Below are 27,382 nucleotides of genomic sequence, written 5' to 3'. Positions count from 1 at the left end.
CGGCTGAATGAACTCATTCACTAAAAATAACCGAGGCCCTGGCCGGTGTGGCCCGGGGAGTGGGCCTGCAGACTGAAAGGTCGCCGGTCGTTCTGTCGGGACACAGGCTGGGGGGCGGGTTCAGTTCCCCGTGGGTCAGGGCACATGCCAGAGGCAACAGATCGATGTCTCTCTCCTTCTCTTTCTCCCTCCCTTGCCCTCTCTTTAGAATCAATAAAAAATAAAAATAAATTAGAGATTATTTGTAATTAAGAATTACTTTTTGCTGCCACTTTCCGATTTCGGTGTGACGCAGTTCCTTGTCATGTAATCCTCCCCACAACCCTATGGGGGCGCTATTGTTGTATTCATGTTTCTGGATGAGAAAACAGCCCAGAGAGGTGCCTGGGTCACCCTACCCAGAGGGAGCCAGGCTGCTGGTCTTCTCGTCCAGGGCTCCTGGACCAGGGGGTGGTGGTTCCATCCCAGCTACAGCCCCTCCTTATCAAAGCAAAGAATTGGATGAAGAAATCGAGCTAGTTAAAAACAAGCGTTTTAATGGTGAACATGCGCACACCCCGGCCCAGGATGACAGTACAGGTGTGTGCTGGTGGCAGCCGCTGCCATCCCCAGGGTCTGCACCTCCCGGGGGTGTCTTGTGACAGCCGTGTCCCAGCCCACCTGCAGGCTTCATCCCAGTCCTGCCTGTGGGCTTTGCCACCTAAGGTAGCCTTTGTCACTTGCCGGGGTGTCATCGCAGGGCTCCGCCCCTACAGGGAGCAGGGAGGGTAGGGGCAGCTCAGGTCCTCGTGGTTCTGGGGTCAAGGCCGTGCGCAGGGTCGTGTTTACTGACAGTCCCAGTGACGCACAGAGGCGGGAGACGATGACGGGCCCTTGCCACAGTAGGTGGAGTCCACAAGGGGCACCCTGTCCCACCAGGGGCCGGGCCTGAGCGGTGAGCGGTTACTTCGGTGCCTTCCCACCTCCCACCCACGCAGGTCATCGGCCCCAAATACTAATAGCCCCGCCCCTCAGTAGGGGTAGGGGGACACAGAAATGAGCAGGACGTAGATGCTTTGGTGGCGTGGTGCCGCTGCACGCACAGTGAGCCGGTAGAGGCCGGCACGGGTGAGCGCGCGGCGGGTGTAGACAGCTCCGAGGCCTGCGCGCAGGTGACGCAGGGCGAACGGGCTTCGTGGGTCCGGCTCCAACACGCTGAGCTCCGTGCGGTTGGCAGGGACACCGGCCTCGGAGAAAGCAGCCAGACGGGCCACGTCGTGCTGGGCACGCACGCCCAGGGGCAGCGGCAGCAGCCGGTACTGCAGAGTGGAGGGGCCGGCGCTGCAGTCCTGTGAGCAGCGCCTGAAGCACGTTCTGCGGGAGGGACAGACGCACATCCCCCGGTTGCCTTGTAGCACTGCCCGGCCCCAGAGACGGGTCCATACCCCAATCTCTGCATTTCTCCCGTGGGCCACCATCCCCTAGCCGCCAAAATGCTTTCTCTACAAACACCACTGTTAGCCCAGTCTAGAGATCAGCAAACCGAGGCCCAGGGAAGCCAGAGATGTGCCCTTTCACATCAGAGCGGATGCCCCAAGGGCCTTGGCTAACTCGCTCCCAACCCCAGCCCAGCAAGCACAGGACAGCGGTAAAACTTGGAGCCCTCCAGGTCCGACCAGAGCCCCAGAGCTGTGTCATCTGATCTGGATGGGGGCGGGGGTGAAAAGGGGAGAAGCAAAGACTAATGCTCAGCCTCACAAGGTCACCCCACTCCACCCCCAACCCGAAAGCCTAGGGCCCAGGGCAGGTCACTGCCCAGGACACTCTCTGTAACGGCTGCAGCTGCGGCTCCTGCCAGCCAAGATCCCCAAGTCTGAGCATCTTTATGAGTGTCTGCAGCCCCAGCCAGCAGTGTGGCCAGCGAGCAGTGTGGTTATAAATGTCTTTTGTGTTTGCAGGTCTGTGCATGTCTGAGGCCTGGGGCTCTGTTTCTGTGGCATTTCTGTGTCCGGGGTTCTCTGTGCATGTTCGTGTGTTTGCACATCTTCCAGCCCCGCCCCCCCCCATCCTGTCCCAGCTCCCCCTCCCTTGGCCCGCAGGCTGGCGCACTGATGCACCGCCCTGCTGCAGGGAATGAGAGTGCCCAGACCAGTTTGCACCGGATCGGCTGCAGGCAGGTGTGCTTCGTGAAGGCACACTGCCCGGTGGGCACAGAGGACCTGCCCTGGAGCTCAGGCCAGTGCACCACACTGGCCCCGGGAGAGCCCCTTCCTGAGACATGGCCTGGAGGAGGGGTCCCGGCCGTAGAGGAGCAAGAGAGCAAGCTGCCCAGCTCTTTGCAGATAACACGCCCTCTCCCCCATCCCCAATTCCATTTCCCACCCTCCCCACCCCACCCCTGGGCCCTCAGCCAACTCAGCCCTTACCCTGGGCTGGAGCCCTGCCGGTAGGTGGCGGGGCAGGGCGTGTCCACACACTGGTAGCTGCCTCTGGTGTTGAAGCACATTTGACCAGGCCCACACTTGACGTCGTCCTCCTCACACTCATTGATGTCTGCAGGGGGGGACAGCGAAGGAGAGAAGTGGGCGTGAGAAGAAGGAGCAAAGGGGGAGGGCAGAGAGCACAGGGATGGGGTCAGTGGGGGAGGAATGCCCGTGGAGGATCAGAGAGGGGCAGCCCCTGTCCGCTTGTCCCCGGCCAGCCTGACCCGTGACAGCCCTGCTGACAGGCCCCTAGCAGCCCATCTTCCCATCTCCCCACGAGTGGTGAGCCAGGCACCCTGGGGGCCTCTGAGCCTAGAGCTGGGTTGGAGAGATGAGGGCCACCCTCAGACCCACAGTGCCCACTGCCCCTGGACAGAGTGTCCCTGTCCTTGTCTGCCCCAGTGGATGCCCCGCCATTTTCAGAGGACACTCACTGACCCCTGGGTTAGAGAGAGAGGGATGGAGATGGGCAAGGTAGGGGGATCCCCATAGTCTAGCAGGGGGGCAGCATGGCCAGCCCCGCCAAAGCATGGCAGGGAACGGGCGCTGACTTGGAGTGAGGGGACTTCACTGTCACCACGGGCAGCACCTGGGGTGTTGTGAGTACTGGCCCTGTGCCCACCTTCCACATGTCTCAGCCAGGCAGTTAGGGGAGCCCCGGGTTAGCCCCATTTCACCAGGAGGCCAAGGCTCAGAGAGGTGAAGTGAGTTGCCCAGAGACACACAGCTGAGCTGGGAGGGACCCCTGGGGGCTGCTTTCGGATTGTGCCCATGCAGTCCCTTAGCTCCTGCTCGGAGTGTGGGGCCTGGCCTGGCTGCAGGCACCCGGGGCGGTCACTTAACTCCTCTGAGCTCAGCTGGGCTCCCTGCCCCTCCCCGACATGGGGTGGAGGAGAAGGGGCTGGAAAGAGCGGAAGGTGCACGAAGCCCTGACCAGGCCCCTCTGGCTTTGGGCCGAGGCTCACCCTGGCAGTTCTTCCCGCTGGGGAGGAGGCGGTAGCCGGCAGGGCACAGGCACCGGTAGCTGCCCTCGGTGTTCTGGCAGGCATGCTGGCACAGGCTCCTCACCTGGCACTCGTCCCGGTCTGGCCGGGCATCCGTAGTGGGGTGATGGGGGGGGTGTGCAGATACACGCTGAGTCACAGACACCTGGAGGCCATACTCCTGCCCGCCGGGCTCAAGGCAGGCTAGGGGAGTCCCTGATTTAGATGGCCCACCGCTTCTCCCTGCCCTAGATTCGGTAGCAAGGTCGAGGGCGTGCAGACCTCAGCAAGAGTCGGGGGTTCCATCCTGTCCACCTGGCGTTCGCCAAGGCCTTGGGGGGCACCGCTCCCAGCCCAGAGCCCATGGTGCAGGTGGGAGCGCAGGAGCACACCCACTGCCAAGGCAGCTCCCCTTCACCTCTCTGTAGCCGGGGTGCTGACCCCAGGGCCCCACCGGTCCCTGTTCCCGTTCTCATGTCAGCCTGGAACATATGCCCTGGCTCCTGAGAACCTCCCCCCACGCTGCGTTGCCTCTGTGCGTTCAGAGGCGCGGTTCTCCGTGAGGGCTCCTGGGTACACGTGTGGGTGCCTCGGACACCAGGCGAGGCGTACTGAACTTAAATGGTTTGGAAAACACTTCACCTCCCTCTTGGCAGCCCCTCACCCCCTGGCACAGCCAGGGCTCCGGGACACTTTGTAGTGAAGAAGCAACGGCCCCCCGGCCTGCCTGAGGGCCCTGAGTTTCCAAACAAATGGGGCATGCTGCCCACCCCGCCCCCTCTCCAACATCAGGGCCTCCCAATTCTGCCAGCTGCGGAGGGTGAAAAGGTTACGGGTCCAAAACCAGACAGGGTTTCGGAGGCCGGGTCCTGGGTTTGGATGGAGCTTTGCCACATCTCCTGGTCCCCGAGACAGCATGGCAGGTGGCCCTGGTGGGATGGCTCGATTTTGGCCTTACCTGTGCAGACGCCATTCTGCCGGATGAAGCCAGGGGGGCACCAGGTCCGGCCAGCGCTGCTCAGGGCTCTGGGGCCCGGCCGGAGGGAGACCCGGGCGTGGTAGGAGCCACTGGAGGTGGGGGCACGGGGCCGCAGCCAGGACACCGAGGGGCCCAAGTGGCTGACAGTGGTCATGTTCTGTGCGCTCCGCTCCAGCGGGGTGCAGGCCTTGCCATCTGGGAGGAGGGTGTGGCCCGGCGGGCACAGACAGCGGTAGCCACCCTGGAGGTTGCGGCACTGGTAGGCACAGGCCCGGGGCAGCTGCAGACACTCGTTGAGGTCTGGAAGGAGCGGGGCCAGGCAGGGTGCTGAGGGAGGCTCGGGGCTGGCCGCCACAGCCTCCGGCCTTCCCGAGCCCTGCTGCGGGACGGCTGCACGCACGCCTGCCTCCCAGCTTCCCTACAGGCGGGGCCACGCGGCTGCCCAGAGAGGCCTCAACCTCCCCCAGCAATGAGCTGCTCCCAGACTCCCGCCTGCTGCTCTCCACCCTCCCTGCCGTGGGTTCCCCAGGGAGGTGACCTTGCTGAGTAGAGGTGAGACTCAGGGATATAGCGGGCAGAGCGGGAATGTAGGCCTGTGGTGGGCGCGCAGGCAGCAATGGCCAAATTTGGTTACTCATAGAAGACCGCCCTTGTCCTGAACACTCCCTTCCTGTGAGCCAGGGTCCCAACTAGGGGAGGGCGTCCCCATACCTATGCAGGGCAGGCCGGGGCCCTGGACCCGGTACCCCCTGGGGCAGCCGCAGCGATGCCCGCCCGGGGTGTTCTCACAGATCTGGTTGTAGTGGCATTCGTCCGACTGCTCCAGACACTCGTCCACATCTGCGGAGGCAGGGGTGGGGCAGGGGCAGGGCTGAGCCTCGAGCCCCGCCCCCAAGGGACACACCACGCCTCTCCACATCTGGGCCCCATCCCACCCCATCTCCAACGTCCGGGCCTCCCAATTCTGCCAGCTGGGGAGGGTTAAAGGGCCGTGGGCCCAAAAGAAGACCGGGACTTTGGAGGCAGAGTCTCTTGGTCTTTGAGCAAGCAACACCCTGAGCCTCAGCTTCCTCATCTGTAAGGAAGGGCTGGGACCAGACCTCTTCACGGGCCACGGTGATGAAACTGGATTGTGCGTGTGCAGGGCTTGGGAGCCCGGCACCTGGTTAATGGAAGAAAGAAGGGAGGCAAAGGGAAGGCAGGAGGCAGGGGAGCCCGATCCCTGAATAGTCAGGGCCCCCCGAGGGCCCCCAGGCCTCTTCTGAGGTCAAGTGCCGCCACGCCCTTCCGCTCCACCCATGGCCTCTCTTGGAGGGGCCAGGAGGAGCCATGATCTTGAAACCATAGAACGGCGGGACAGGAGGACCCAGAGGTCACCCGTCCAGGGGCGGCACCCAGATGTCATTTCACAGGCTGCGGGAGGAGCCGTTGAAGCGGGTTCGGAGGCTGTCTCTAGGCTGCACCATGAGTCAGTAGGGGCAGCAGGGGAAGCGGTAGCAGAGATGGCACATGTTCGCCACCCCTGCCCCACCTGCCTTTGTTGGGCAGATGCAAGCCTGAGCCCCAGAAGGAAGACCACTGTCGGGGTCCCCAGCTGCCAGCAGCCACCCAGGTCTGGCCTCAGACTCCTGAGCCCAGCTCCAGCCCCTCCCTGGCCGCCCCTGCTCCTTCTGCCAAGAGGGTGCCAGTTTCCCCAAAGGTCCAGCGTCCCAGCAACAACACTCAACGGGCCCTCTGCTGAGTCCCGGACAACCCTGCCCCGTGTCCTCGTCACCTTCACAGCCGGCCCCTTCAGCAGCTGCCCGGAAGCCAGGCCTGCAGTCGGGGAGGCAGCGGTAGGAGCCGATCAGGTCCACGCAGTGCTGGCCCTCTGGGCAGAGGCCAGTGTCCCATGCACACTCGTCCACATCTGGGGGTGGACAGGGACAGGGGCTATGTGAACAGAGGTTCCCAGGCCCCCTCACCACCTCTCCTGCTGGCCCTGCCCCTCATCCTGGTGCCCCCACAAACACAGAGCCCCCAAGGGACCCAAGGGTGGCATCTGACATGAGCTTTCCGACAATGCCCGGTGGGCACCCAGTGGCGATGTGCCATGTAGGTCCCAGTGGTGGGAGTGGAGGGACGTGGGTGGGTGGGGGGTCAGTGTCTGGACAGTGTCCTCGGGTCAGATTTGTGGTCGAGCAACTTCCTTGAGGTGACAAGTAGAGTGAGCAGGGGAGACAGGTGTCAGTACCCCTCACACCCCAAGTAACTAAAAATGACTGCTGTGTGCAGACTCAGTGGGTATGAGTGTTGTGAGTGCACAGTGGCCTTGTGCATGTTCGGGGGGATCCCTGCCAACCCCAGTACTTGAGTCTTTCCCGTCTGTGGCTCTCGTAACAGGAAGTTCCAGGGGGACGGGGCATTGGAGCCTCAGGCCGGCACCCGGAGCCCTTGGGAACAGGCCATTCTCTGAGAGGACCCAGCCCCTACCACACGCTTGGGCGAGGGCCTCTCTGCGGGGCCACACACTTCTGCAGTCCCTGTCGTCCCCAGCCAGGGTGAAGCCCGCCGGGCAGGGGCAGGAGAAGCAGCTGGGCATGTGGCGGGAGTGAGGGCAGGGGCTGGGGCCGCTCCAGCACTTGGAGCGCTCGTCCCTGCCTGGGAGTAGGGACAGCCGGCTGGACGGCTTATCCCTCCCAGGCTGAGGGCCCCCCGTCCGTGCCAGGGTGAGGACAGGGTGCTTACCCATGCAGAACTCTCCCTGGGGGTCCAGCTCAAAGCCCTCCGGGCAGCCGGCTTCATTCTCTTCTGCAAGGCAAAGAGGACAGGCCCTTAGGACACAGGATGCAAGGGACAGAGAGCAGCGCTGGTTGTAGCCCCAGCTCACTGTTCCCTCCCAGCAGCCTGGCCAGGCTGAGGCCCGCTCGGCCCAGTGCTCAGCCCGTGTCCTGAGCCCGTGAGCCCATTCCCAGGTCCTGTCCTGAGGGGTTCACGGTGCGCTGGCCAGACTGTGGCTTTCTGGCCCAGAAATCGTTAAGTACGAAGTGGGAGATCCGCACACTCAACACTGTGCCCAACAGTGCAGAGCAGGGGCCAGGTAGGTGAGCACGTGACCGGGCAGAGAGCCCAAGGCAGTGCAGAGACAGCCTGTGTTCTGGAGGTGGGACGGAGGCCACACTGCCTAATGGTCACAGGGACAGCACCCTTGATAAAGCAGTCACTGGGCGCCGGGTGAGGGTTCAGAGACAGCACCTCTGCTCCTGATACCCTGCAAGGCAGGCGGTGTCATACCCATTTCACAGGTGGGCACACGGAAGCTCGGAGAGGGCTCTGCCCCCAGGATCTCATGGCCTAGTGTGGGGAACTCCCTCCTGCGGAGCTCTCCCAGCCACTGTGGATGAGAATAAGCTGCTCTGGACACAGTCTGTTGTTCTGGTGGGAAAGGGGGTGGCAATTCCCTCTAGTGGAGAAGGCCCCGAGCCCGTCTCCAAGATGGCTTTTATTGGGATTGGTACATGCAGGAATATATGGCACATGTGCGTAGCTCATCAATCAGTGTCCAAGGGCTACAGTTATCAAAGCAGATATTATTTATAGATGACAATTGAAGAAACACAGAGATCTGCCTCAGGTCAAGGTCTGCTAGACAGGCTGATGCCAGAAGATTGTTAAGGCGTACTTCAGGAGATAAGGAGTTCACTCCTATTGCTTTAAACTTAAACATCCGGCTTATACCAACAGGGCTACAGCAAAGCAAAGCAAGCTTCGAAGGACACAATGTATACTTCAGGCCTGATTTCCCAGGGAACCCAGTGTTAGTATCGGGTGGTGCTTGCCACCAGCATTCCTAGCTTTCTGGTCCAGATTTATAGGCAAGACTTTGCTTGCATGGGGTTGCAGTCTCCAAAACCACACAGAGTGGTCCCCAACAGCCTAGAAGTGAGGCGGCTGGGTTGGAACCAAGGCCTGCCTGACCTCATAGCTATGCTCTTACCACTGTCTCATGTTCAAGGTTAAAAACATGTTGGGACCTCAAATCAGGGTAAGAGGTACATTTTCAGCCTCCCCTGGGGCTCTAAGGGTGGCCACCAGCCCCCTAGGTGAGGTCTCAGGCACCCTGGAGAAGAGGGTGGGGCACAACTCGAGTCTGCAACATCAGCCTGGGGGGATGGTTTGCACCTTTCCCTTGGGGCCTAGGTGAAAGTTCTAGAGGGTTTGCATAGGAGTGGCCCAAAGAGCTGTGTCCCCTTTGGGGTGTGAATGGATGGATGGGAACAAGGAGGTGAGCCATCTCCCTCCCGCGTCTCTGGTCCATGGTCAGTGGGTACAGGGGGTGGGCTGTCACCTGGTCACTCAGCCAGGAGCATTTGGGGCCATGCACACCTTTTAGCTGGGGCGGCAGAGGGCAGAGGGCGGGGACAGGAGGGGGCCCTCACCAGCTTGCAGGGCGGTGGTGAGCTGGAAGCGCAGGGCCTCAGCCTCGGGGTCGAAGGCTGAGCTGACGGCCGAGGCCCGCAAGTGCTGCACCAGCTGGGGCTGGGGACCCCGGGTCTTGTCATACTGGATGCTGTGGTTGCAGCGCAGGGACAGCAGCCTGCTGTCCTGCAGGAAGCGCTGGGTGGAGCCCACAAACAGCTGGCCGGGCCCCGTCTGCACATACAGCTCCTGGAAGTCCTGCAGGAGGGAGAGGGTGCGGGAGAGCATCTGGAATTTCAACCCCCAGGCAGCCTGGGACCTGGGACCCTCAGCCCCACCCGCTGGAGGCTTGGGGAGGAAAGCTGGTGGGCCTCTCGAGGCTCCTCCCACTGGCTGGGCAGCCCCGGGCAGGTCACCAGCACTCTTGCTTATGGAACGGGGAATGTGCCCGGAGGCCGAGAGGCTGGGCCTGGAGCACCTTCCTGCCAGCTCCTGCAGGCAGGATGTCCTGTTGCCTCTCACCCACCTCGTCTGTGCACCCTGGGCTCGCCCCACACCTGCACTCGAAGGTCTGCGCCAGCTAGGCTCTCGGGGACGCCGCCATTGACCGCCACGTCGAGGAGGAGGAGGCCGTTGGGATCCAGGCCCCGGGCCACCTGGGTCATCCTGAGCAGCTCCCCTGAAATCCATCCCCGCTCAGCCTGGAGTCACCACGGGGGCCAGGCCCCAGTCCCACCTGTCCCACCTGTGGGAGCCCCCACTCACCTGTGGAAAACTCCAAGTGGGACTCCTGCCGGAAGCTGCCTCCTGTCAGAGATTGGCCGTTCAGGGCGGCTCCGGTCTCTCCGGCCAATGCCCAGTAGATGGGGGCAATGGTGGCCACGAGCACCCGCATCAGAGGCCCTGGGCGGGGTGGGGCACAGAGGCCAGGTGAGGGCCAGGTGCTGAGGGCCCTCAGCCCACTCATCTGCTCGAGGTCCCTAACACCCCCAGGAGACTCAGCTCCCAGATTACCTGGACTAGTTAATGGGTCAGAACCAAGGGCAACAGCCAATATCTACTTCTTGAAGGAGTTGTGGAATTAACAAAACATATTTATGCAAAGAAGTGCATGTAACCTGTCGATATTGAACTCAGCTGCACAAACACTGAGAGCTATGAGGTCGCCCCAGAGCCAGGGACCACACCGACCATCACCACGTGTTGCAGGACCGAGCTGAAAATCAGCCATATCTCCCACCTGGCAGACACCTCGCAGAACAGCCGGGGAGCGGAAGGATTGTCTAAACCACTGACTTGGAAAAAAGAGCCAAAATTTTCCCTGGATATGGATTTTTGGACCTTTACACGACGTCCAGCTCTCCTCTTGGGACAGGGGTGGGGGTGAGGGGTCACCCTTGGACTAGGGAAGGAGAAGGACCACTCGCTTGGGGTCCCAAGAGTCGAGCTTCTTGGCTCAAGTGCGGGCTCTGGAACGATGTTCCCGGGAGCTCACTGGGCCCCGGGCATGGGAGCCGAACCTTCTCAACCTCTCTGGGCCTCTGTTTCCACTAGACATGGCCTGGCCCCCCTGGCTCAGGGGCAGAGGTTTCTCCATGGCTCCTGCTCCTGCTGCTGGAAGAGGCAGTCACGCCTGGGCAGCGTCTCGCCTTATTCATTCCCCCTCAGCCCCGGTCCCGCACTGTTCGTACAGGTCTGTCCTCAAGAGCAGCCTCAGAAGAGCTGCTTTTGGCCAAGTCCCTACCCCCAGCATAGCCCTCTCCCTGCTCTGGACCCCCACGAGGGTGTCCTGGGAAGGGCGAGGTGTCAGGGTCTGCAGCATCCTTCTAGAACATTCTGTATGTTTAGGATACACTATTTTATGAATCTGTCTGCAAGTGGGCCTTTCCTGGTTCTCTGGACCTTCTGGCTAATTTCACTCTCCACATCTGCCCCTTCCTCCCCTGCCCTGCCCGATCGCCACCTTCTCTTCTCTCTCAGCGCTTGCTTTAACAGTGGAAAACTACTTCATGCAGTGGCCCATGCTTTCAAGTTCATGAGCTGACCTGCGTCCACCCACCCCAATCATTTCACATGCTCTTGGCCTGCTTTTCAATGCAGTCCTTTTGTTTTATTTGGGGGTGTAGGGCAGGAAGGAAGTAGCCGCCCCTAGGTCCACTTTGGCTCGGACCCAGCCCTCAGAGGCGGCCAGCTGTGCCCTGGGAATCGGGCCCAGGCAGCCTTGGGGTGCACGCTGTGCCTGCTCCCGGCTTTAGCGGGAGCCCACTCCCTTGTGGGCCCCACTCACCCACACTCGCAGGGACGTGGTCGATGCTGCTCCGGAAGGTGGTGAGCCCGGAGCGTGCCTCCGGCAGCACAGTGGTGTTGAGGGTGGCCTCGCCAAATTCCTGGCCATTGATCACCCCAATCATGCTGCCCCGGCCCCCCCGGGGCTCCCCTGGGAGGAAGGAAGAAGATGACAATGACATTACCTGCCGCCATGACACAGTGTAAGCAGATACTGTTACCCGTTTCCCGAAGGAGTACTCTGAGGCTCAGAGAGGTGAAGTAACTAGCCCAAGGGCACCCAGCTCATGGGTGATGGTACCAGCTCCTAATTCTGGCTCTGTCATCACCTTCCTGGAAACTTGGGCTAGTCAGGCCCTCAAGCCACCCTTGAATTGGCTTCTCTGTCAAATGACAAGGTGGGACCGAAGATGCCCCCCAAATCTGCTGGGGTCTAAGACATCAGGAGGACATGATGGGGGGGCGCTGGTATACTGAAGGAGCCAGAGCTGAGGGGCAGGGCACCAAGCCAGGAGCAAATGCCACCACCTGAAGGTCCCCCATTCCAACAGTGGCCCTGGCTCCGGCTGCCCTGCGACCTGCCCGGCCAGGGCAGGCTGGGTTCGGAGGAGCCGCCAAGCTGTCTGCCAGCGGACGCTCTTCAGCACTAATCGGGCGGATGGCATGGCACACGGGGGTGCTTCCTCCGGCTGATGGGCCAGCTGTCTCATTTGGACAGATGGCATTCCAGGGGATGAGAGACAGAAGCTGGCCTGCTTCTTCGCTCCCCAGCTCTCGGGGGAAATTAGCCACCCATTGCCCACGATCTGTCAGAAAAATAACATAAAGCAGAACTGCCAGGATCCTAAACGGGTCCATTTGGGGAGAAGTTCATTTTGGATTCCAGGAAGCAGCACCGCTGCCTGCAGCCCATCACTGCGATCTGACGAGATGTGACGTGCATCTGGGATGTCTCTGGTCAGTCGCTGCTGCTCTGGACTTTACAGGAGGGACAGGAAAAGGCCACGAACCCGCCCTTGGCCTTGTAATAAGGGGAGGAGGAAGGAACTGGACCTGCAGACAAAGGCAGCAGCAGGCGCCTGGCCACGTTCAAAGGGGAGAGGGAGCTGGAGGCCAGGAAAGATAAGCTGCCCTGACTTGCTCACACAGGGGTGACTCGGCAGCCTCCTGTTTCCCAGGAGGCCAGGATGGGCCCTGAGATGGGTGGGAAAGGAGGGAGAAACGACCATAGTTAGGGGGCCTCAAAACTTTTGCTCGCCTTTTAACCCACAATGCCCCTTGAAGAAATTGATCCAATGGAAATATTCGGGCCAGCACCCAAGGGGTGCATCTCAGTGCAGATTTCGGAGGGGAAAGTCGGGGAAAGCAACCTGTTGCTTACTTACATAGTCAACAGCAATTAAGTTTTAAAAAATGCTCCTATGATTCCCAGTCAGGGCACATGCCTGGGTTGCAGGCCAGTTCCCAGCAGGGGACTCATGAGAGGCAACCGTACATTGATATTTCTCTCCTTCTCTCCTTCCCTTCCCCCTCTAAAGATAAATAAATAAAATCTTTAAAAAAAAAAAGAAAGAAGAGGCAATCTACATAAAAAAGCCCTCTCCCTTTTAAAATAAAAAAAAATGCTCCTATGAAAACCATTACAGAAAATATAGCCCTGGCTGGTCTGGCTCTGTGGATTGAGTGGCGGCCTGCGAGCAGAAGGGTCACTGGTTCAATTCCCAGTCAGGGCACATGCCTGGGTTTCCGGCCAGGTCCCCAGTAGTGGGCGTGAGAGAGGCAACTGATTGATGTTTCTCTCCCTCTCTTTCCCCCTCCCTTCCCCTCTCTCTAAAAATAAATAAGTAAAATCTTTTTAAAAAGATGTGGACTGGGCTTATTGTCATGGAGTGCTGCCTAGAACATTGTGGAATAACTAACAACAGCAGGTTGTAACGACAACGGTGTATTTGATCTTATTTGTAAAAAAGAAAAAAATGTATCTCTTCACATTCAGAGAAAGAGATACCCCAAATAATAATTGTCAAAGCTATTTCTGGTCATTGAATTGTGAGACAGAATTGATCATCATTCTTCCTTCACAGGCTTTTCTAAACTATCCGGCCTTTCTACAATGAACACATATGAAGTAAAAAGTAGCTGTTTCCATCAAAAAGGTAAGGAGGCCGTTACGGGTTGAGCTGTGTCCCCAGACCTCAGAGGGAACCAACTCGGCCGACACCTTGGTCTCGGACGTCCAGCCTCCAGACCCATGAGAAACAGACCCCTGCTGTTGAAGGCCCCAGCCTGTGGTCCTTGGTCATGGCGGCCACGGGAAACTCAGGCAGCAGCCACGTGGGCTGGGTTGGGCGCTTTTCGGCAGGTGAGGGTAAGAACTAACACCAAGCTCTGAAATGAAGGGGGCGTCTGCTCAGACTGGAGGGTGCCCCACCTGCAGCAGCTGGGTGTCAGAGGACCCTGGACTTTCAGAGCTGCGTATGTTGGTGTTCCAACCCTGCCTGCGGGGGGAGGGGGGAGGGAGGCCAGTGGTGGGTGTCAAGCGGCAGAGTGCAGGTCCCAGTTCCAGTTAGTCCTTGGAGAAGGGTTCTATGGAGAAGGGATCTGACGTTGTATGTGGCGATAGATTAGTGATGTCTGCCACGGACAGGGGCGGTGATACAAAGCCACAACAAACACGGGGTATTTACAGAAATACCAGAGGCACAGAAACAATATTCAGTGACTGCCCATTAGTCAGGCTGGGTCACTGTATGGGTTCTCGGGATAGTCGTTTTCTCAGTTTTAGTTTGGTCTGTCTGACCCAAGGGAGGAGACCTGAGACGGCAGGGGTGGGTGACTCGGAGAGTGGAAGTGGCTGCTGAGCACCCACCACGGCCAGGCAGAGCCCAGGACAGGCACCGACTCTCACACTTCACGGCAGCCACGGAGGCCCTCACTGTACTCTGCCTACCTCACAGGGCTGCGAAGGGTCCAAAAAGAGGACACGTATCTGCCAGGTGAGCTGGGAGTGCCCGAGCCCCCATCCACCAGGGGCTGCAGACGCTTAGCATCTCAGAGCCTCAGTTTCCCTGACTGCACAGGGCAGCAAAGATAAGATGACCCACGAGGCTCTCCCAGCTGGTTCATTCAAAGTTTGTGTCTCTCCGCAAAGAGTCAGGGAGCTAGCAGGGTAGTGGGCCAGGCCCCCCACCCCCGAAACAACACACAAATCCCCTCTTTGCAGGAGACGCCCAGTACCTTTCACAACCAGGAACGCCCGGGCTGTGACAGAGCCCAGGAGGTTGTGAGCGACGCACTCATATGCGCCTGCATCCCTTCTCTCCACTCGCCCCATCCACAGGCTCCCATCCGGCAGGGTCCGGAGCCGCCGGCTGGCCTGCAGGGGCCGGCCCGCACGCAGCCACTGCACTGTGGGCACCGGCTCTCCAGTGGCCTGGCACCGCAGGGCCACATCCTCCCCGGACCTCGCCGTCACGTCCTGGGGCTCCACCTGGAACACGGGGGCACCTGTGGGAGGCCCGGGGAAGTTTTTAGAAACATTTTACTACTTTCAGATATTCAAAAGGTACATGTTCATTTTGACAGAATAGAAAACACAGAGGTGGAAAGAATAACAGAGTCACGTGGGACCCTCCAGCCAATGTGCTTCCCTCTAGGTGCCGCTTCCTAGTGAAAAAGAGACCACAGTGCTCCTCCCTCCCTCCCTCCCCCCTTTTTACTCCAAGATGACAATCTGAGATGACCTCCTTGTCTCGAGGTCCTTAACCACATCAGAAAAGACCCCTTTTCCAAACTAGAGAACATTCACAGGTCCTGCAGACTGAGATGTGGGAGACATTTATTAGGTGACACAGTCAAGTGTCTCCTGCAGCTGACACCCCTGTTCCGTGTGACCCAGCAATGACCCGCCCCCCGAGAATGATGCCCTAAGAAAAAGGTCTGTGTCCATTCACCCAGAGACATGTGTACAGATGTCACCCAGCACCGTCCCTCGCCACCCCAAACTGGAGGCTGACCTACAGTGGAATGCATAAGTAAATGTTGGTCTAGCCATAGCGTGGAAAAGTGTTCAGCCATGGAAATGAATGAGCTGATCCCATTGCCACCTCCCAAGGACGTGCCCAAGGAGCCTGCCACGGAGCATACAACAGGAGAGGCCTCATTCCGTGTAAGTCAAGGTCAAAAATAGCTTCCACCATGCTAACTCAAGGGGTCAGCAAGTCAGCGGCCCCCCAAAACGAGCACAGAACTTGACAAAATTGTCCAAACCAACTATCAGTGGCTCTGGAAATCAAGTAAAGACAAGTGACAAATTGAGAATCATTTATCTGGGAAAAGCGTCCAGAACTCCGGGCAAGAACAGGGGGAGTGCACGGCCGGCCTTCCCGCCTGGGCCACTCCCTCTCTCCCGCACCCCGCCCCCTGCCCCCACCCCGGGCCGACATAGCAGTTCTGTGAGGGCGGGGCTGGCCCCGAGGACCCGCAGCTTCGCCAGTACGAAGGGCTGGCTTGGTGGGCTGTAGGAATGGACTAGACCCGAGGACCCAGGGGGTCGTCAGGGAAAGGAGCCCGTCTGGCCGGAAGCTGATGGGGAGCTGCTCCTCTGCCGGCCTGAGGTCTGCCCTGCTCACAGACGNAAGTGTTCAGCCATGGAAATGAATGAGCTGATCCCATTGCCACCTCCCAAGGACGTGCCCAAGGAGCCTGCCACGGAGCATACAACAGGAGAGGCCTCATTCCGTGTAAGTCAAGGTCAAAAATAGCTTCCACCATGCTAACTCAAGGGGTCAGCAAGTCAGCGGCCCCCCAAAACGAGCACAGAACTTGACAAAATTGTCCAAACCAACTATCAGTGGCTCTGGAAATCAAGTAAAGACAAGTGACAAATTGAGAATCATTTATCTGGGAAAAGCGTCCAGAACTCCGGGCAAGAACAGGGGGAGTGCACGGCCGGCCTTCCCGCCTGGGCCACTCCCTCTCTCCCGCACCCCGCCCCCTGCCCCCACCCCGGCCGACATAGCAGTTCTGTGAGGACGGGGCTGGCCCGAGGACCCGCAGCTTCGCGCGGTACGAAGGGCTGGCTTGGTGGGCCGTAGGAATGGACTGTACCCGAGGACCCAGGGGGTCGTCAGGGAAAGGAGCCCGTCTGGCCGGAAGCTGATGGGGAGCCGCTCCTCTGCTGGCCTGAGGTCTGCCCTGCTCGCAGACGCCGGGGGGGGGGGGGGTCACCAAAAACAGAATGAGGAGAACCTGGAAATGAGGGGGGCCTGGGCGACTTGAAAATTGTCCTTTAAAAAAATTTTTTTTGTTGATCATACCTCAATAAACTGGTTTGAAAATCAGATCTTAATAAATACCAAAAGTGTGAATAAAAACAATGGAAGAGATGGCACTTACTGATCCCGTGTTTTGTGCCAGGCACTGGGCTAAGCCCCTGCACGCACCGTTTCTCTAAGCCTCCCAGCTACTCACGGTGCCTGTCCCCTCACGGCCCCTACAGCAAAGATAAGAAAGCCTCGTGCTGTGGAGCCTTAAGTGATTTGCCCCGGGTTACAGAGCAGGTGGCTGACCCCACACCACCCCCATGCCGACTGAGTGCAGGGCCTGCACTCTCCGTAACCACTAGATGGAAGCCAGTGGGCTCACTGCTGCCTCAGGGCCTTTGCACCTGCGATTCCTCCTGCTTGGACAGCGCCCCCCCAAGATTGTCACGCCACTGCCTCCTTCTTGTCATTGGGATCTTAACTTAAATGCCACCCCTTCTGGCAGGCCCTTCCTGACCACCCTCCCCAAATCGCCTGGACCTGGAATTACCCCACAACCACTGAGAGGCACTGACGGAGCTTCATCTTTGCCTTTAATTTTCAGCAAGTCTGACCAAGATGGGTCTTCGTGGAGTTTTTCCTGTTTGTATTTTGCTCGGCTTCTTGAATGTGCAGGTTCACGTCTTTTGTGGGATTTTGGCTCCTGTTGAGGCTCACATGGTGCTTTGTAAATTTAAGAGTCTTCACTGTGAGCCAGAGGACAGTTCTGAGTTTTGAATGAATGGTGCCCCGGGCCTGGCTGTTGGGTCCCTGGTGTTCAATAGCCCCTGACTCCCATTCTACCACAGGGGACATTCCACAGGACTTCAGTTGTGTGTTCCGAGTATTTGTAAAAGAATTCCAAGTCCCCAGCCCCATCTCCCTGCCCGCCCTTCTTCCCAGACAGCCTGGGCCACTGCAGCCTCACCCCAGCTCCCTCGAAGCACCCCCCTCCCACGGCCCCCACCCAGGGCCTGGGGCGGGAGGCCGAGACTCACTCTGCAGCACGAGGACCACCACTTTCGCCACAGCGCCCATCTCGTTCTCCGCCAGGCACTGGTACTGCCCTGCGTCGTCCATCTGCAGGTGAGCACACAAGGGGGGGAGCTGTTCAGGAGAGGAGGGGGCAGAGGGGCAGCTGGGCATGGGGTGGGGCAGTGAATGGAGCAAGACCCTGGAACCAGGAAGCACTGAGAGCCTAAACCAGGCGGGGCCCCGGGAACTGACGACGGGAGCACGAGCAGCAGGCTCTCTCGGGGCTTCAACCAGCCCAGTGCACTGTCCGCCTGCGGAGGGAAGGCGGTTGGTGGCGGCAGGAGGGAAGCTGTGTTCACAGACTACCTGTGACCACAGACAGTGACCAAACCCCTCCCGAGTGGCAGAGCCACCGTGAGATGGAGCTGGGGCGGCCTGAGGCCACCGGCCATGCCCAGAAGATGACCTCCCAGGCCTGGCTCCCAAGGGACTGTCCAGGGCAGCACGGCACACGCTCAGGAGTGTAGATGTGGGCGTCAGACTGGCACAGAACCGCGTCTTGGCCCTGCTGTTCTCCACGCTGAAGCCATTACTAGACACCACCGTGTTTCTGGAGCCTCAGTGTCCCCATGCCTAAAATGGGGACAACAACCGCTCAGGGCCTGGCCCATGGTGCCCACCCGGCTCATGGCAGCCATTATTCCTACTGCCCTTACCGCTATGCGCCACTAGACCAGTCCTCTGACTGTAACCGTCCAGAGACGGGCTCCCAAACAGGCGGGCCAAGGGCCCCTCTGTGGAGCTTCCTAGGAGCGAACATGAATTTCCGCAGGACCGCTGGGACCGGGGGCACAGAAAGGGGGCAAGTGGGGCCGCCCAGTGCCCAAGGCTTTTCAGACAGCACAGGGCAGGAGTCAGGATAGACTGGGCACGTTCCTGCCTCAGGCACTTGCTGGTGGTGGGCCTCTCGGAGCCTCAGTATCTTCCTCTGTAAAATGGGTGCACTGACCTGTCTACCCTGCCCCATGGGGCTGTTGTCATTAGTAACATTTATTGGCATGACCGAGGGGCTGGTTACTCCTAAATTCCCGGCACGGGTCATCTCACTGGTTTCTGACCTTAAACCATGAGGTGGAAGCGATGCAGCCCCACTGAATGGGTGGTGTCCCTGAGGCCCAGGGACATTAAGTCGCTGGCTGGAGGTCACCCTAGTCAGTGTCGGGGGATCTCTGGGTAACAGGCAGACAAGTGCTTTGCAGACTGTGGAGGAGGTGCCAACCTAAAGAAGCCTCCTGAGCAATCGGGGAAGGCCCAGGGTGGTCCCGGATGTCCCCACCCATGGCGCCAGACCCCTCCTCGCCTCTGTCCTGCGGATGGCCAGCGAGCCATTCTGCAGCCGGAGCCGGGGACGGCCGCCCCGCAGTGGAAGGCCGTCTTTGATCCAGAGGAGGTCAGGCACTGGGTCCCCTCGGACCGCACAGTCCAGGCGGACGCTGCCCCCGACAGGTTCCACCAGGTAGGAGAAGGCCTCCCCTTGCAGGACAGGAGCCTCTGCACAAAGCAACAACAGACAAGGGGTCAGAAGCTCCCGTCAGGCTCAGCCTCCCATAGTCCTGTCCCCAGAGCCCAAGGCCTGGCCCAGCATGGCTGTGTATGGTCCACGTGTCAGGGATGGCAGACAGCTCCCAGGCTGTGGGTCAAGTGAGACAGACTGGGAGTGGCTGCCAGGAGGACTTGCAGCTGGGTGGGAATCGTGCTGCGATTGATTAGTGATGTCTGGGACAGGTGCGGGATGGAAGGCAATGTGATGAGTGTCATATACCTGCTCCCAGGGATGGGTTACCCCAGCTGCAGAGCACCTGCTGGGGACTTCAGAATGCAAGGACCACATGATCATTAGGACACTTCTGTTGTCCCCAGCAACACTGAGATGTCTCTGGTCCTTGTTCACTCAAATCCCAAACCGCCCTTGGACAGCTGTACCAGGTCTGCCCCTCCCGTGGTGCTGAGGTTGAATCTTCCCACAGCAGCGGCTGCTGCGTCCTGGTGCTCGCTGCCCTACTCCACCCCATGCAACCCCTCCTGGAGAGGAGCAGATGGACTCATGGTGTCTGCAAGGGTCACTGTGCCACTCCTGGCTGTGCAGGTGACACAGGTAGGCTGGCAAGCATTGCGAATTTTTCCACCAGAGTGCCCAACCCCTTGCCTGCCTCCCACAGCGGCACCGTCCAGCTGAGAGTGACCCTGTGGGCTGATCTCCATTCTACCTGAAGCCAGGTTGTCTGGGGATATTAAAAAATGCTAGTGCCCGAGCCCCACCCACCCGGGAGGCTGGGCCGCTGAGTTGGGGTAAACCCTGGACCTCGGTAGGTTATGAAATGCTAAGGGGTTCTCTGCAAGGTCAGGGTGGAGAATGGCTGGTTCAGAGGTCAGGAGGTCAGTTTCATAGATTTTCAGAAACCAACCCAACAGACGGAGCTTAGCACGTCTCGAGAGAAACGCCACGCCGCACGGCTCGCGCCTCACCCTTCACATGGACGAAGCTGACCACCTGCACACGGCCCACCCTGTTCTCAGCCCAGCAGACATAGGTTCCGCTGTCCTCTCTGGTGACGGCCGCCCTCTGCAGCGTGCTGCCCCCGTCCTGTTCGGAAACACCCTCTGTGCCAGAGGGAAAGACAAGCCCCGAAATGCTTACCTTGGGCCTGAGGACCCGGCAGGCGCTTACTAAAGACACAGAAGCCCTGGCTGGCGTGGCTCAGTGGGCTGAGCATCATCCAGCAAACTGAAAGGTCACCAGTTCGATTCCCAGTCAGGGCACAGGCCCTGGTTGTGGGCCAGGTCCCCAGCAGGGGGAGTGCGGGAGGCAACTGATCAATGTGTCTCTCGCACATCAATGTTTGTCTCCCTCTCTTTCTCCCTCCCTAAAAATAAATAAATAAAATCTTTAAAAAACAAATAAAGACACAGAAAACAGGTGGCCCTTCTCCCTGGTGGACGCCTGACTCCGGGGAGACGCAGGCCACATTAGAGAACGTGGTCGGAGAACGTGGTCGGAAAACCTGCCGTTTCTCGTTTTCAGGCCCAAGGTGTGCGTTGGGTGAATGGTCAAGGGTAAGTGTCTGGGGCCCTGTTAACGGGGGCCTGAGGCGTTAAACCACCCGCCCTCAGGACCCCTGCTATCGCCGCTTTAAGATGAAGGCGCTGGGCTCAGAGACTGAGTCACTCGCCTCCCTAGGAAGTGGCAGGAGAAAGCCTTCTCACGGGTTCGGGAGGGCCTGGAAATACCACTTTGCAGCGACTTTTCGCATTTTAGCAATTCGGCAGGCATTGAGCACCTACTGGATACAGCCTCAGGCCCCATGCTTCCCTAAACTCCACCTGGGGCCCAGGTCGGGAGACAGAGACCTCAGGAAGGGGGTTTGCTGAGGGGTCACAGCTCTGGGCTGGAGCACAGGCCCCTCCCCTGGCCCTGAGGTCTCTGGGTTTGAGTCTGTTTTGTAGGGGGCTTCTTACCAGGTCTTATGTGTGACTGTCACATATGGTCAAACATCGGGGGCTTTCCCCCTGCCCCCTGCACAGGGCCCAGTCTGGAGACCCAGAGCCCACAGCATCGACAAACACCCTCTTCCTCTCCAAGAGCTTGGAGCTCCCCACTGCTTGCCCTCCTCCGCCTCCCAGGGTCCCGGGTCTCGTCCATCTGCCCCACTGCAGGCCCAGACCTGTAACTGGCTGGTCGTTGACAATCCAGCCAATGCGAGGGGTGGGGCTGCCCCTGGCCGCACAGCGAAGCCACAGTCTGTCCCCGAGGCCCAGGCTGCGGTCCCCAGGCAGGGTGGTGAAGACGGGCAGCGCCAGAATGGTGAGGTGCACACGGCGGCGGGCGTGGCCCACAGGGTTCTCAGCTGTGCAGGTGTAGGTGCCGGCGTCCTGGGTCTGTGGACAAGAGGCGGGGTCAGCCCGAGGACTGCCTCCACTCCCCGAAGGCTCCTGGACCCCCGCTGCCCTGCAGGTTCTCACGGAGCATCCAACTTAGAGAGGCCTAGTGAGCTGCCCTAGATCACACAGCTCGGCTTCCCCTTTGCACCACTGTGCCTCTCCAGAGCCCCCCATGGCTCCGTACGCCAAGCCCTGACCTTGCCACCCTAACAGTTCCTAGATTCCTGTTAGCTGAGTTCCTGTTAGCTGAGCACCTTCCCCGCGCGGGGCCCTGGGCTCAGCACTTGCTCTGCAGCAGCAGCTCATCCACGCTCCCATCATCCCCAAGGAGGCTCCCACTTCTGGTGCCTTCTCCGAGAGAAGACCCACCGTGCGTTCCAGCAGGCCAGCACACCCACCACTGCACTACCCGGCCCCCGTGTGGCAGGGTCTGAGGCGCCCTGGCCCCCTCCAGGTGTGCCCACCCAATCAGCTGCCACACATCCACCTGGAGAGCAGCCCCTTCTGCAATTACAGAATGATGGGGAAGGGGGTCGGGGTCCCCATCTGTGGCCCTGGCTTGCGGTCCTGAGGTTGAGAACAGTGAGGTAGGTGCAGTCTGGGCCACAAAGCCACTGCCACACCCCTGCCCCAGCCCGTGCCCCGCCCTCCCCGGGGCAGTCACGGAGGTCCAGGTTCAGATCTTGGTTCTTCTGCTCGGGAGCAGCGTGTCCTGGGAACACTGAAGAGCCTCGGTCTCTTCATTTGTCCTTGGGGACAACAACGCCTACTTCCCCAGGATCCTGGGATTCAGACCACACACAGTGTGCCACACGGGGGGCGGCGCAGCAGATGGTGGCTGTGCCCTTGTCACTGTGATTCCCTCTGCGTCCAGGGCCGGAGCCTCACCTCCGAGTTCTTCACCAGCAGCTCCCCAGAGGGCTGGATGGTGAACTTGCCCTCTGCTGTAGACACAGGCAGGCCATCCTTTTCCCACATGATGTCAGGATCAGGGCTGCCCCTGGCAGCGCAGGGCAAGAGGGCGTGGGAGCCTTCAAGGGCAGACAGGTCAGGGAGGCCAGCCTCGATCACAGGAGGGACTGTGGGGACAGGAAGGTCCGCTCGGGGACTGGGGCTGGGCTGGGTGGGGGCTGCCTCTGCCCCAGGGCCCTTGACACACCCTCAGTCCCCTCCTTCACCCCCATCTGCCACTGCCACAGACGCCTGGGTCTTAGGCCACCGGTCTGTTGCCCGGGGCCTGGACAACAGGGGACTCCTGAGTTTGGTGAAGAGCTGTGACAGGCTGACCTTGTTGTACACACTTGCACCTGTGTGTACACACACATTCGTATCCACACAATGACTAGAGCTTCCAGACAGAGGCCTCCCTGACCAGCCTCCACGTGGGCACAGAGCCCCACCAGGCAGCTGCTGGGACCAGGAGCCTGGCTGCCCTCCTCCTCTGGGGAGGGTCTGTGCGGGGGCGGAGTGCGGGTCACTGGCCGGACTGGCGTGGCGTCCGGCCCTCTGGTAACCAGCGGTGATGCTCCAGGTCACAGGGAAGAGGAGCCGCACCTAGCCGCCCACAGGGACAGCTGCCGAGACCCCCCCAGAGCCCTGGGGTCAGAGCAGGTGTGGCCCCACTGGATATGCCAGGAGGCCCTGCAGCCTCGGGGCCCATGACGCCTCCTTTATCTTGGGAGACACTGACTGGTCAAACTAAGGGAAGGACACATTTAGTCGTGGGTCTGCATGGGGGAGGGGACAGAAACGGCTCAACACAGGAAAGCTGACAGAACGAGGGATGATGAGTTTAGTGTCTCAGGCGGTGCTGGGGACACAGAGGGGACCAGAGATATCATCTGTGTACCTCTATGTTTAACACTCTTTTTTAAAAGTTGATTTGAGCGAGAAAGAAATGCCCATTTTTTGTTCCACTTAGTTATGCGTCAATTGACCGGGGAACCAGCCCGCAACCTTGGCTCATCGGGACACCAGTGTAGCCAGCTGAGCGCCCGCCAGGGCCAGAGCTGTGATCTGAAGTCGGACCTGGGCACACGATCTTCTCCCACTTCTTTCTAGGCCCACAAGCGGTTGGAATGGGGGGACACATGGCCGTGCACACCAGGGCTCAGAGCCCAGCAGTGAAGGGGGGCCTCTGAGGAGACTTGTAGCCCTGAGCTCGCCCCTCCACCTCGGCCCCTCCCTGGGCCCACCTTGCACCACCAGCCGAGTTTTGCCCACGGCGCTGCCTGCACTGTTCTGGGCGATGCAAAAGTAGTTCCCAGCATCCTTTGGGCTGACACGGATAATCCGCAGCTGTCCGCCAGGTAGGACCTGGTTATGCCCTCCTGGATTGGGTGGGAGAAAACCGGGGGCTGGTGGTTTGGGCTGCAGGACCCCTGAGGGAAGGCGGGGAGGAGGGTGGCTTGGCTGCTCTGTCTGACCAGGGAGCGGGTGACTCACTGTGGCTACAGGGAGGAGGGGGGCAGAGTGGGAGCTGGGAGTACAGGCTGTCCCCTCCCCGACCCCCCAACCCAGGCGCAGAGGGCTTAGGTACAATTTTGGGCGCTGGGGGGTGAAAGGAAGCGGCAGGGCCGGCGGTGCAGAGGGATCCGGGCTGTCTGGACCTCCCGCAGGTCAGCAGAGGCCCCCCGGGGAGGATGGGGGGCCCCCACACCCCTCTGCCCTGCTCCCTCTGGCCCCGGTCTCGGTGGAGACTCACCTGCGGGGATGCTGAGCCCCTCCTTCTGCCAGGTGATGCTGGGCCGGGGGACACCCGAGGCCTCACAAGGCAGCAGCACCTGCTCCTGCTCCAGGGTGCGAACCACGCTGGGCAACGGCTTCACCACGGGGGAGGCTGCAAAGATAGATGGCTGCAGAGGTCCCTGGGGACACCGACACCCAGGCCCTCCAACCCCGGGGGCCTCTGAGCACTGGAGAGAGAGGACTTCGGAAAGAACAGGGGGTTCTGGAAACTGAGGTATGAACACACAGGCAGGCTGATTTTCTCCCAGAGTTCCACGGGGGAGTGAGATCAGAGGCAGGTCTGGGCGCCCGGAACCTGCATCCTCCCGTCCCTCCCCAGCCCCACCTGCCTCCTGCTCTGTCTGTGCCTGGCCCCCTGCCCCCCCTGCCCCTGGGGCCACAGCTGTCTGAGCGGAAGGCCCTCAGGACGCTACCTTGCACGGTCAGGACCACGTGCTTGCGGGCCACGCCTGCGGCATTTTGGGCTGTGCAGGTGTAGCGGCCAGTGTGGATGGGGAGGGCCTGCCTGATCTCCAGGGCGCCTGCAGGTAGAACGAGGCATCAAGGGCGGAGGGGGTGAGGCGACTGGAGACAAAAGTCCTCAGTGATGGAGCCAGCCTGCCGCACATGCCCCAGCCCGGTGTCTCTGGTCTGAGCCACCGGCCTGCCTCCCTGAGCATGGCTGAGCAGCCTCCCAGGCTGGTGGTGGGGGTGGGTGCTGGGCTCTAGGCCTGCCACTGCTCCCTGCTCCGAGTGTGACTGTGGGCAAGCCCCTCTACTCTCGTCTTCCCAACGTGTGCAATGAGGAACTAGACAGGATGGTTTGGGGAACCTCTGGCTGGGATGTTCCAGGGATCTGCCACTGCCCCGCCTGGAGTCCCTGGCTCCCCCACAGTTCCCCAGGCCTCAAAACTTGCCTCCTCCAGGAAGCCTCCCAGATTACTGCCTCTTCCATCCTCCCTCCTTCAGCCGTGGGTTCTCAAAGAACACCTGTTCCCCCCCTCCAGGAACAGGCTACACCTGAGCGGTTGGGCAAAGTGGTTTCTAAACCATCCTCCGTGGAGCCTGGGGGCCTGCTGGGTGGGCACGTGGAGGGAGGACCACCTGCAGCACCCGCCCCAGTCCTAGGCCCACCTGGAGCCTCAGCTGTTTTGCAGGGCCTCCCCGTAACCACTCGTCCGAAGGAAGGTTTCCATCGCTTTGGACGGGGTTGAAAACCATAGAACTGGCCAGTAGCTCTCAGACTTTAGGATTTTACTGACTAACCAAGGAATAAATTTAATTTGAATCCGAACAAAGTGGTCAACTTTTTTATTGTGATTAAGACTTCTTAAAAGTCACCACTACAATCACCTTGATTTCATAAAAGAAAGGAGCTTTCAACACCTAGTGTTAAGAACAGAACCCTTTCGGCACGAAGGACAGCCGGCGTCGAGCGACAGCAGGCCGTGTGGAGGCTCACAGGCCCCTTGTCCTGCTGTGTGGCCATGAGGCAGCCCGGCTTCAGGGGACCCTGGGGGACACAGAGGCCCAGAGCGGGCAAGGGGTCTCTCCCAGGTCACACAGCAGGGGAAAGGCAGAGCCAGGCCACGTTTTCACTTTGCTCCACCACACGGCCCAGCGGGCCGCTTTCACCCCCTCGGCCCAGTTCCCTGTCCCCTCAGCAGCAGCTTCCCTGTGGTTCCCTCCATACTTACCAGAAGGGGAGACACGATAGCCACCCCCCCGCACCCCGAGGGGGACGCCCGCCTTGCTCCAGGACACCGCCGGGGCTGGCACACCCGTGCTGTGGCACGTGAGGACCACAGGTGCCATCGTGGTCACAGTGAAGTCCGTCTGGTCGTCAGCAATGGTGGGGGGCACTGAAATGGAAGAGCAGGCGTGAGGCCCCCTGACATCCACAGGGAACAGCACCCGGGCCTGGCCAGGTGGATGAAAACCGTAAACAGAGCCTGAGGCCCTTGGTAACCTCAGTGACGAGGGACCAGGAAGGGACAGACGGCAGAGCAAAGTCACATGCGCCCCCTCTGGGAATATCTTTGGCTGGACATGGGGACGGTTACGGACTGCTTTCTGTAGAGACACCAGCCCAGCATCTCAGGCAGCTGGGAGCTGGCGGCAGCACAGAGCAGGGGACGCGGCACTTAACCTGAGGTCTGCAGGTATGTCGGCTGGGTAAAGGGCGAAGGGAAGAGTGTTCCCGGCAGGGGGAACAGTGTGTGTGAAGGCCCAGAGGTGAGGAATGAAAAGCTAAACAGCAGACTGGATCCCAGAGTGAGGCTGGCCATGGAGTGAGCTTAACCTGGGGTGGGAGGGGCGTCACTGGAGCCAGCCCACAGGGGACTTTGTGGCCCAGGTGACACCTCGAATTCTATCCCAAGGGCAGTAGGTACTAGGGGGAAGAATTTTAACGGGGTCAGATTTGGGTTTAGAACATTCTGGATTGGGAGAAGTCTCTCCTGTGAGCTCGGACATGCCAGGGCTACGCTGGAGTCAAGGCTATGTCAATGTGGGTAGGGCAAGATCAGAGAGGGCCTCCTGGAGGAGGTGGCCTGTGCAGCACAGGAAGGCTTCGAGCCACCCAGCCAAGTCCCTGCAGGTGAGAGAGCCTCAGAAGAGGATGTGGCTGCCTTCCCCTGGCTTCCTTCTCTGCCTTCGCCCCAACTCACCATGGACAGTCACCTGGTACAGCCTGTGGGCCTCGCCCACCTCATTGCTCACCACACACTCGAACAGGGCCGCATCCTGGGGGCTGGGGGCTGTGAGGAGCAGGGCGTTGGAGGGCAGGAGCCTGGGACGGACAGACGGACAGAGAGATGACTGGCTGCTGAGTGAAGGGCCTGACAGACCTGAGACCAGCCAGTGTTGGCCTCCCCGCCCCAGGAATCTAGGAAGTGGGGTGGGGGGCATCTCATGACTATTTCTCTTTCCTGTATCTGGCCCCAGCTCTGACTCCATTAGTTTCATCTAGAAGTTTCTACCCCCGAAGGCCTGGTTTGGGGGTGATTTCCATTTCCACCCCCGTTTCTCTGGAACCCTGCACGTGTCCTGTGTCCACCGTCTGTGATAACGTCTACCATCCTAACCACACCCAGCTCCCCGATTAGACTGCTGCGTCTAATGAACGCCTGCTGTGGCCGCAGGCCCCACGACACTCTGGCACCTGACACAGCCACTGTGGGCCAGTTAAATGGCAAGCAGGCTCCTCTCAGGCTCCCAGTGGCCATTCCAGGACCAGCCACACTTGAGAAGTGGGGAGGGCAGGGGTCCAGGCTCTGCCAGTGGGAACCTGGGCTGCCAAATGTGTCTTCAAACAGCGACGGCCCTGGT

General features: G+C 60.1%; 1 protein-coding gene across 1 annotated transcript in view; it reads right to left on the bottom strand.

The window, feature by feature from the left end:
• Positions 1-518: 518 nt before the first annotated feature.
• HMCN2 (hemicentin 2) overlaps positions 519-27,382 on the bottom strand; it is a 134,134-nt gene continuing 107,270 nt past the window's right edge. Inside the window, exons 76-98 of the mRNA XM_037036894.1 lie at positions 26,722-26,843; positions 25,750-25,914; positions 24,487-24,594; positions 24,030-24,164; positions 23,521-23,655; positions 22,214-22,404; positions 21,109-21,322; positions 19,913-20,047; positions 18,747-18,937; positions 17,410-17,491; positions 14,346-14,615; positions 11,110-11,259; positions 9,588-9,725; positions 9,380-9,501; positions 8,843-9,080; positions 7,152-7,214; positions 6,936-7,064; positions 6,199-6,333; positions 5,136-5,264; positions 4,404-4,724; positions 3,428-3,547; positions 2,406-2,532; positions 519-1,353 (exon numbers count right to left, since the gene is read on the bottom strand). Coding sequence (XP_036892789.1) covers positions 1,011-1,353; positions 2,406-2,532; positions 3,428-3,547; positions 4,404-4,724; positions 5,136-5,264; positions 6,199-6,333; positions 6,936-7,064; positions 7,152-7,214; positions 8,843-9,080; positions 9,380-9,501; positions 9,588-9,725; positions 11,110-11,259; positions 14,346-14,615; positions 17,410-17,491; positions 18,747-18,937; positions 19,913-20,047; positions 21,109-21,322; positions 22,214-22,404; positions 23,521-23,655; positions 24,030-24,164; positions 24,487-24,594; positions 25,750-25,914; positions 26,722-26,843 — 3,763 coding nt within the window. The 3' untranslated portion in view covers positions 519-1,010. The remainder of the gene's footprint in view (positions 1,354-2,405; positions 2,533-3,427; positions 3,548-4,403; positions 4,725-5,135; positions 5,265-6,198; positions 6,334-6,935; positions 7,065-7,151; positions 7,215-8,842; positions 9,081-9,379; positions 9,502-9,587; positions 9,726-11,109; positions 11,260-14,345; positions 14,616-17,409; positions 17,492-18,746; positions 18,938-19,912; positions 20,048-21,108; positions 21,323-22,213; positions 22,405-23,520; positions 23,656-24,029; positions 24,165-24,486; positions 24,595-25,749; positions 25,915-26,721; positions 26,844-27,382) is intronic.

Source organism: Sturnira hondurensis, unplaced genomic scaffold (assembly GCF_014824575.4).
Source record: "Sturnira hondurensis isolate 20B ecotype Veracruz unplaced genomic scaffold, ASM1482457v3 Scaffold0022908, whole genome shotgun sequence".
Taxonomy (NCBI): Eukaryota; Metazoa; Chordata; class Mammalia; order Chiroptera; family Phyllostomidae; genus Sturnira; species Sturnira hondurensis.
This window is presented reverse-complemented; position numbering and strand designations above follow the sequence as displayed.